The 9506-nt window shown below is 49.7% G+C and overlaps 3 protein-coding genes across 4 annotated transcripts; 2 read left to right on the forward strand and 1 right to left on the reverse strand.

The window, feature by feature from the left end:
- Positions 1-42: 42 nt before the first annotated feature.
- LOC117857255 (pentatricopeptide repeat-containing protein At1g77170, mitochondrial) lies at positions 43-2974 on the forward strand. The gene is made up of 2 exons (XM_034739839.2): positions 43-1485; positions 2839-2974. The coding sequence occupies exon 1, from the start codon at positions 43-45 to the stop codon at positions 1459-1461; it is 1419 nt and encodes a 472-aa protein (XP_034595730.1). The 3' UTR covers positions 1462-1485; positions 2839-2974.
- A 1413-nt stretch (positions 2975-4387) lies between these two features.
- LOC140222893 (uncharacterized) lies at positions 4388-4800 on the reverse strand. The gene is made up of 2 exons (XM_072294015.1): positions 4758-4800; positions 4388-4652 (listed from the first exon to the last, which is right to left on the reverse strand). Exons 1-2 carry the CDS (start codon positions 4798-4800, stop codon positions 4486-4488), a joined length of 210 nt encoding a protein of 69 aa, XP_072150116.1. The 3' UTR covers positions 4388-4485.
- A 450-nt stretch (positions 4801-5250) lies between these two features.
- On the forward strand, positions 5251-8345 carry LOC117857254 (ultraviolet-B receptor UVR8). 2 transcript variants are annotated; one of them, XM_034739838.2, is made up of 5 exons: positions 5251-5443; positions 5542-5718; positions 6325-6360; positions 6467-6594; positions 6710-8345. In XM_034739838.2, exons 1-5 carry the CDS (start codon positions 5386-5388, stop codon positions 8003-8005), a joined length of 1695 nt encoding a protein of 564 aa, XP_034595729.1. In that variant the 5' UTR covers positions 5251-5385; the 3' UTR covers positions 8006-8345. The 2 variants fall into 2 exon arrangements, with proteins under 2 accessions (XP_034595729.1, XP_072149783.1); XM_072293682.1 differs by lacking the exons at positions 5251-5443; positions 5542-5718 and adding an exon at positions 5725-5954.
- Positions 8346-9506: the final 1161 nt, after the last annotated feature.

Raw genomic sequence — 9506 nt, forward strand, 5'->3', positions numbered from 1 at the left:
TGAAATTCTACATTCAACACGCCCTTACTCTGCAAACCAGCAATGAGCATCAGGCCAAGGCAACAAAACAGAGAGTCAGAGATCCTTCCGCCAGAATTCAAATACGCTGATGGTGCCACTGCCATCCCGTCTCACCGACTCACCGGTATGCCCGCCGCTCACGCCCCCGCCGCGTATCGCGATCCCCTCCCGCCTCACCACCACGCCGCCGACCTCGCCGCGGCCCGGCTCGAGTCCTGCGCCGACGGGCGCCTCCCGCCGCGGATCCACGCGCGCCTCCTGCGCCGCGGCCTCCTCCTGCTGCCCTTCCACTGGAACGCCCTCACCCGCGCCTACCTCCACCTCGGCTCGCCCCGCTCCGCTCTCCGCGCCGCCGCGTGCATGCTGGCCCACGGCGCCGCGCCCGACCACTACACGTTCCCGCTCGCCCTCAAGACCGCAGCCCAGGCCGAGCCCCCCGGGTCCAGCCTGCGCCTGCAGCTTCACGCCGCCGCCGTCAAGCGCGGCCTCGCGCGCCACCCGTTCACCGAGAGCGCGCTCATCAGCGGCTACGCGAAGGCTGGCGACCTGGGCGCCGCCCGCAGGGTGTTCGACGAAAACCCGAACCGGGAACTCGGCTCGTGGAACGCCATCATAAGCGGACTCTCGCAAGCCGGCGAGCCCATGGAGGCACTGGCATTGTTTCATGAGCTGAGGAGGGGTGGCATGGTACCGGATGATCTCACCATGGTGAGTGTTGCGTCGGCGTGCTGTGTGCTTGGCGATATTGGCTTGGCGGAGCAGCTGCACAAGTGCATCTTACAATGCCAGCGCTCCGGCCGGCTTGATGTGACGCTGTCCAATGCGTTGGTTGACATGTATGCCAAGTGTGGTCGCACGGACCTTGCAAGAAGGGTGTTTGATAGAATGCCTGTCAGGGATGTGTCCTCATGGACAACCATGATTACAGGGCTTGCAACGCATGGCGAGGAGCAGGGTGCGTTGGATATGTTTGATAATATGCTGAGAGAACCAGTACCACCAAATAGGGTGACAATGTTGGCAGTGCTCTCTGCTTGTGCTCATGGAGGGCTGGTGGATAGAGGGCTGGGTTTGCTGAAGCAAATGGAAGATGGGGAAATCAAGGTAGTGCCAACTATTGAACACTACGGGTGTGTGGTTGATATGCTTGGTAGAGTTGGCCGTGTGGATGAGGCACGTGCTTTGGTGGAGCAGAGGATGCCCATGGAGGGAAATGTGGTGATATGGGGAACATTGCTCGGTGCATGCGAGAAGCACGGGAATGTGAGTGTTGGGGAGTGGGCAGCAGAAAGGCTTGTAGAGGCTGAACCATGGAACGACGGGGTTTATGTGGTGTTGTCCAACATTTATGCTGCTGCTGGGATGTGGGGTGAGGTCGAGAGGGTGAGGAAGATTATGTCGGAGAGGAATGTCGTGAAGTCTCCTGGCTGCAGCCTGTAGTTCACAAAGTGATCAGCATTGAAGGTTTACTCTCTGCGCTGTTGTTCTTTTCTCTGTATTCTTTTGCAATACATTATAAATCGATATCTTTTTGAGAAAGAAGCAAATTCATCTTTTTTGTCTTCTAATCATATATGTCTAATTAAGCGGAATTTGGACAGCATAATCTTGAGGTATGGTAAGATCCATCAATTCGGTGCTATGTTCTCTTTTAGATCGAGAGTTAAATATAAAGTAGTTGATCCAACAGCATTTGTCTTCTAGCGTCAAATGATCGTTGTCCATACTATGCCATTGTTACACTTTCATGTCTTCCAAGTACTTATTTGCTGGAGTTAGGTTAGCATCTGCTATTTTATCCAGCTCAGAGATAAGTTCCCATCAAATTCTAGTACTTGTGCACGTGTTGAGCATGACTCCAGGAGATATGCTAAATTTTAACGACAGGTCCATCTTGAACATTGTTTGTGCTTGTTGAGTCGTTCATCCTAGTCATGAGGTTGGTATTGGCGGCCATGACATCTCAGAGAATTAGTGTTAGATGACTGCAGAAATTCAGCCTAGATATCTTACTTTGGTACTAACAATGTGTCATGAAAATACACTAGTGACTAGTAGTAAGTAGCAAGTGTACACGGGGTTCTACATGATTGGTTTTTTAATAAGATTCTCCTAGTAGACAGTACGTAGTTAGTAGTCTTCTTTGTGCGTTCATCCACATGACACTTGGCGATTACTGCAGCAATCTGCTAAAATCCTTTGCAAGATAGCGCTCGAAAGCTGTGCTGTTTTTGTCTCTGCATAGTCAATACTGTCAAAAAGCAAGTGCAGAAAGCAGTCACGGGTGCATCACATATGCGGCTAGGATGGGTCCTCAGCCATACATCTTTAACTTCATCAGATTCCAACTTCCCTTTCTGTTGCCACAACATGCTAAAAGGAAAAAGGATAGCCTAGAGAAAACCGTCTACCAGTAACACCAAACCACAACAAGGAGCAACACTGATGGGTTCCATTGGTAATGGTCGAAGTGTCTCAGCGGTTGGCATCCAGATGCCACCGGAGGGTAGCAAGACGGTGCTGGAGCCAGTATCACTTCCAGTGACAACATCTCCAGTGCCAAGGTGGCCACGGCTGGGCGTAATTATGTTGGCAACCCGAGTTGCAGCCTTGGTGATGGCGCTGCTTTCGGTGTCTCTAATGGTCTCCTCCAAGCAGCGGGGCATTCTCACCATATTTGGCATTGAGATCCCGCTCCATGCTAATTGGTCCTTTTCTTATTCCCTGCAGTAAGTTTTTGAACTATTTTAGTTTGAAATGTGCGGTTATGCTCAGAGAAAATGCTGATTTGCTTGTATGTTCTGTTCGTATCTTCAGATTCTTGGTTGGGATGTCTGCAGCCTCAGCTGCCTACTCGTTGGCTCATCTCCTCTTGATTGCACACAAGGCCGTGAAGAAGGTTCCCATGGTTCCTTCCCGGCGACAAACATGGCTGCTGTTTGCTGGTGATCAGGTTTGCTGGTTCTTGGTCATTTTGATGTGATTATGAGGTGTCAATATGATTATCTTTGTTTTTGCGTCGTGATTATTCTAGTGTGTGCTGTTTTATACTACTTTTCATTTTGTTGGCTGCATCAGTGTACTACTTTGAACTTTCTCTAAATAATTGATGGACAGGTTAGCAGCCAATACCAGTTTAGGTAGCATTGGTTGAGTTAGTTCAACTTCGATGTTAGGACTGGATCAGGCCAAGATCTTGATACCAAGTGGAAAGAACAATTCATTTACATAAGTTATTCTTGCTGCCAACTTTACCTGACCATATGTTGGCTACATAGAAATAGTAGTCACCACACATAAGTTATATTTTTTTTGTCTGGAAATTTGAGTAAATGGCACTCCATATGGTTGATGTGCTATCCGATAGCCCATTTCTCAGTGTGACCAAGGATATGACTATATCCTGCAAGGCCTAAAAACCCCTGTATTGTCATCCAGCGAATCATTAGAAACTCCGATCCTTGTACATATGATTGCGAGCTGCTGTAGAGCATTCTATTCATTTCTTATCGAGCGGATCATTGGAAATTCCCCTCATGTGTGTAACAATACAGTACATATAAGGGAATCATTACTCACTACTACGATGCATAAGAATACTGTTTGACACTTGGGCCTGGGAGGCTGACAGCGAATAGCTCAACCCAAGGCGTCCTGTGAACTTGGTTTTGCATATCTGCAAATATTACTAACTTCGTAAGAACACCTGCTCTTAGGTGCATAACTTGCACTTTCTTTTCTTGTACGTACTTTATGTTTTCTGTGTCATACTGAATTACTGACATTATTTACACGAACAAATGTAGCTAGATTGTATCGCTACGCTTTTATTGGCACTTCAGTACTTTCCATAGTATGATGAGCCGAAGAACACCTTATAAGATTCATCAGGACTCAGGAGGACCTTTCCAACACAAAGAATACGATATGAAAATATGCTTCCATTTGACCATGTCCAATGACTAAAAGGCCTTAATAGCGTGCTACATATTTGTGGACAGCCCTTTGAACAGAGCACGGACATATAATTGCTGGACCATTTGCCAAAATCACATTAAAGTGGTTTTGGATATCTGAGAGTACTCCACATAACTCGCAAAAAAAAACTTAAAGAGTCATGTAGCCAATCATCATCCGTATCGACTTGATTTGAGTTTTGCTTATGATGTTTGTCCTTAGCTTTCGTTTGCGTCCAAAGCGTTCTTCATCGGCTCATCCTATCCTTTTTGACCAAAGCGACTCCAGGCTAACTTATCTTCCAAGCTAGTAGCATAATCTAACCTCGTTAGTTGTATACTTTTATATCATAACAAAACGATAACGTTCTTTAGCTCGGCCAATAGAGTCTGAACATATGGAGCCCCATGAATGCTCGGCATTTCCATGGAGTAAAAGAATAACTGCTAATCTGTTGCGGTGTTGCCAACATGACAGGTGTTTTCTCTTGCGATGATGAGCGCGGGATCAGCAGCGGCAGCGGTGTCCAATCTGAACCGCACCGGCATCCGGCACACGGCGCTGCCCAACTTCTGCAAGCCGCTGCCACGTTTCTGCGACCTCTCGGCGGCCTCCATCGCTTGCGCCTTCCTCAGCTGCGTCTTCCTCGCGACTTCCGCCGTAATCGACGTTATCTGGTTGTCAAGCCCGTGAGATGAACGATGGTACTAGTTGTAGAAAATCCAAAGTTCTGTGCTTGTGCCTGTCAATGTCCTCGCCTCCTCGGTCTCCATGCTCACCTGGATGGTGAGGTGCAGCGTCACTTGATGCCCACCGATCCATGTTTACCAAGTTGACTGAGATGAGTGATCGAGTGATGTACGTGTACCTGTTAGATAGTCGTCGGATGAACTCAACTGTTTTAGGCGATGTAATATACTCTACTCAATGCTGCCCGATGCTCGTTTCTACTATTTAGAATGATCGTGATGTTGACTCGCGGTGTTGCTGTCTGAAGATTCAGTTTGAGTCCTGTTCGAACACTCCACTGTCCCAATCATCACACCACCTACCGCTACTTAAATCGTGTTTAGCCGGCCCCAGCGGCGCATCGCGTGACACGCACAAACCCGGTCAGGGAGGAAAGGTGAGAAGAGGCAACGTCGGCGACCTCGAAAAAATCGGTGCATTACTCAAGTGATGGAGTGATCGTGTCTCGCTCACCGGTGACTGGCCGTTGCCGTGCTGTCCATCCAACTCACTGTGTGGAGTCGTCTTCACCTCTCCTTCCACTTCAACCGCCGCCGCAACCTTTTAACCCGCCGCCTCCCCGCTCGCGGTGATGCCTCCACATGTGCTGCCCGCGTCGTCCTCTGCCTCCCCCTCCTCCTCATCTACCGCATCGTCCACTCCCACCGCCGTCCGCAGATGCCGCCCAAGGTGGTCGCCATCGCCGCGGGCGAGGTCCACACGCTCGCCCTCACGGGTGAGGACTCTCTCGACTATGCTCGCTCGAATTTTCCTGCTCCCCGCGCCGGGCCGCCTCGGGGGTCTGATGGGAGGTTCCGTGGCTTGTAACTGCAGGTGACGGGGAGGTGTACTCGTGGGGCAGGGGCCCGTTCGGCCGCCTCGGGACCGGCCGCGAAGACGACGAGCTCGTCCCCACCGCCGTGGCGCCGGCGGTCTGCGTCAGCGGTGGGAGGCCGAGGCCCAGGTTCGTGGCCGTCGCCGCCGGGGCCTACCACAGCCTCGCGCTGGACGGTTCGTGCTCAGTTACCTCATCCGTTCTCTGATTATCGTGCGAATCAAGCGATTGTAGTTAGAATCACTGGAGTAGTTTCAGCATTCTGACGCCTCTGCGGTTTGTGGAGGGTGGTGGAATCGGGTAATTGACCAGCGGCAGAGAAATGGGGGTTCTGTTACTGTGTCCCAAATCGTGAGTTTGCTTGTACTAGCCTACTGCCGACTGGCACTTTGATTTTCGGGTGCTACAGCCTGTAAGTGAGGCCCAGCATGGCTCCTCCTGCAAAATCTGCACATGACATTTAATATCTTTACCCTGAATTTTTCTGCACCTGTTTAAGGCTTACTTAGGACATAATCTGACCTAGCTCAGCATTAGTGACTGAATTGACGATGTTGTAAAATGGTCACTATACAAAATGCTCGTAGTTTATGCAGCGTTTTGTATGCATGTGACTTATGTGTTGCATATCCGTAAAATTTATAATTCCCGTAAGTGCAAAGTGTTCATTGCTGCATTTTCTTTTTTTGTTGCCAAAAGCAATTAAGCCTGATCGATCAATATACATATGCAATGGGCATCAAATATTGATACTGATCACTGAATAATGTTTTGTATGGCAGATGAAGGTTCACTCTGGTCATGGGGCTACAATCTCTGTATCCTTTACACCTCTTGGCATATTTTTGAACTTTGTTAGCTGCAAATCTCTTAGTTGCTATACCTGTCATTGTCAGGCGTGTCACTTCCTTGACTATTGAACAGATGGTCAGCTTGGCTACGGGGATCAGAATTCCCTTTTTCCATGTTTGGTTGAGCAATTTCAGGATCTGGATCCTCCTGAAACACTGGATGATGAAGCCCAGAGCACACATGATCCGACTTCTTTGAAGGTATGAGCATATCATCAGTGTCAAGTTTCTACAATGCCCAAATTATATGTTTTAAGATTGTTCCTGAAAGCTTGGCTTTCTTTTTTTGATAATCCTGATGTATGTTTTATTACAGCTGTCTTCTGTCAAAGCTGGTGGCATGATGTCTTTTGCCATAGACAGTTTGGGGGGCCTTTGGATGTGGGGAAATTGCCCACAGCAGACTGATGCTGGAGAGTTTTGTATCGCAAGTAGCTCTATTCCACTACCTGTGTGGGATTTCCATGGACACACCGTTGTTAAGGTTGCCTGTGGTAATGAGCATGTAGTAGCTGCAGTTAGTGCTGGGGAGACCTATACAGGAGGTGACCTTGTTTGTTATGCTTGGGGAAATAACAACCATGGTCAGTTGGGTCTAGGTGACAAGGAAAGTAGATCTCGTCCTGTGCTTATCTCAGCATTTAGTGAAGAATCTTCTTGGGAGGTGTATGAAATTGCATGTGGAGCTTCCCACACTGCCGTCCTCACCAATAAGAAGTCGTTTGACCAGATAGAATCTCGGTGCTGGACGTTTGGCCTTGGTGACAAGGGGCAGCTTGGCCATGGAACCACAGCCACCATTTGCTCGCCACAACCTGTTGATGGCTTACCAACCGGATCCTTCCTTATATCTCTTGATTGTGGATTGTTCCACACAACTGTAGTCTCCTCTGATGGAGAGGTATGGTGCTGGGGAATGGAGAGAGGTCTTGGGCTGTGCCCAGATGCTAGCTACTCAGGGGTTGATGCAGGGGATGCTCTATCTCCGATAAGAGTTCAGTCTCCTGAAACAAATGGGTTTAATTTTCTTGGTCCAGTGCAGATCGCCTGTGGAGCTGCCCACACTGTTCTTGTTGCTGGTGATGGGTATAGGATGTGGGCATGGGGCAGAGGCCGCAGTGGTGTGCTTGGGAGAGGCCAGACTGCTGACAGCTACATACCATGTGTTGTGATGTGGCCTCCTCTTGGCGAGAACTTCCAGGAGATTCATGAGGACCGAACAGAGGCATCAACGTCAAGAGTGACTGATCGCACTAGCACTGAGTTGGAGCAGAAGCTATCTGCTGCCACAGAGGAGTTACAGTTCCTAAGGTCAAAACTGACACTCATGGAGAGATATGCCAACATACTCCACATCTCAATCTTCCGTAAGCCGCTTGATGAACGTACGCTACCGCGTTCACTTCAGGAATCTCCCGTATTTGATATCAGAAAGGAATTTGAGAATATATTGGATGCAGCAGACACTGATGAACTCAATCGTTTGGAGATCTTCTACCGCAGCATGCTTTCTGGCGTGAAAGACAAGCTTCTGAAGCGAAGAGTCCAAGAGATGGTCCAACAATGCATTATCTCACTCTCAGCAGGGAGGCAAACCCCTCAAGATCAGTGAATTGTATGGCTATACTTACAAAACTGCAAGTTACTACAGTATCACCACATTTGGTGTCATCAGAATTGCAATAAGCCCTGTTTATACTAACCCACTGTTTCGTCTGTTTCTTCGTGTATATATAGCGAGGCACTAAATCTATCCTGGCATCAAGATCATCACCTGGTCGACCATTAGACTAAAACAGCTGATTGACATGTAAACGCGTTACACATATGTTGTTTATGATGTCCTTTATATGATAAATGCATCCTGCATAAATTGAATCATCTGTAAAGGGTCTCGCTATGGATTGATGTAGACGAGCAAGATCATATGGTTAAAGTGTTGAGATTTGCAATTGTGGATCTGCAATTTTTATGTTCAATATTCAGGAGAGCTAATTTGCAGTTGTGAATCTGCAATTTTTATGTTCAATATTCAGGATGGCAAGAGCTCCAAGAGTCCCAAATGGCAAGAGCTGATTATTTGGCTGTCCAGAGCAGCTTAAGATCATGGATGCTTTGGATGGGGCAAGAGCTCCCAGTGCAGCCCAGGTGGCCCTGGCATGGCCGCAGTGCAGAAGTAGATGCTCTTGCGTTTCCGGCTAGGAGAAGGAAGGGGCAGACAGCCGATGGCGAGATGTGGCGATGATGCAGCAGAGCACGCGTAGGCAGCCTTCGACGGTGGATGAGCCACAGAAAGTGCTGGCATTTAGGCGGCGCGATCGCGAGCGCGATCGCAGCCCAAATGGGTGCAGCACGTCATCAGGTAGGTGAGACAGACATGGCATGTTTGTATGCAGTGGCTGCTGTGTACGGTAGACGTTGCGGGCCAGGGGGCAGGACGACGCTGATCAAGCCTGCCCGGCTGCAATTGCACAAGGCTGAGGTATTGACTAACGAGTAGCCTTCAACGCCATCCAACTCGTAATGGTCCTGATTTATTTTATTTATGTGTTTCCGTTGGATTTTCACCCCAAAAAAAATGTGTTTGTGGTGGATGAGTCAGTGAGACAAGTGGATTGGCTTCAAAACGAGGATCAGGTCCTGATGGTCAGACCGGAACACCCCACGCTACGCTTCAGCTAATCCGCTCCACGAAAAGGCGCATGGGCATGGCGCATCCAAAATACTCCATCCAAACAGAGGAGCAGGGCGAGCACCGTCTCCACCGCTAGTTTGCGGGCGAGTCATCCGTTCCTTTGACCTGCGCGGCCGGAGCGGTGTCACCCCCGTGCGCTTCACGTCGGGAGCCGGCCCGGCCTGTCGCGAACACACGAGTCACGAGGCCCGGCCTCCGCCTCCCTCCCCGTCCCCGGCGTGGCGGCGTGAGAGAGTACAACAGAACCCGTGCCGCCCGCTCATCAGCTGGGACTGGGAACGGATCAAAACGGAAACAAAACGTGCTCCCGCTAACGTTTCGAGCCCCGAGCCACCGTTCCCCTCCGCGCTCCGGCCCTCCCGCCCCAGATCGCGAAGCCGGTGGCGCGGCGACGTGGCCCGTGCACGGGGCGCCTCGA

This window comes from Setaria viridis, chromosome 5 (genome assembly GCF_005286985.2).
Source record: "Setaria viridis chromosome 5, Setaria_viridis_v4.0, whole genome shotgun sequence".
Lineage (NCBI taxonomy): Eukaryota > Viridiplantae > Streptophyta > Magnoliopsida > Poales > Poaceae > Setaria > Setaria viridis.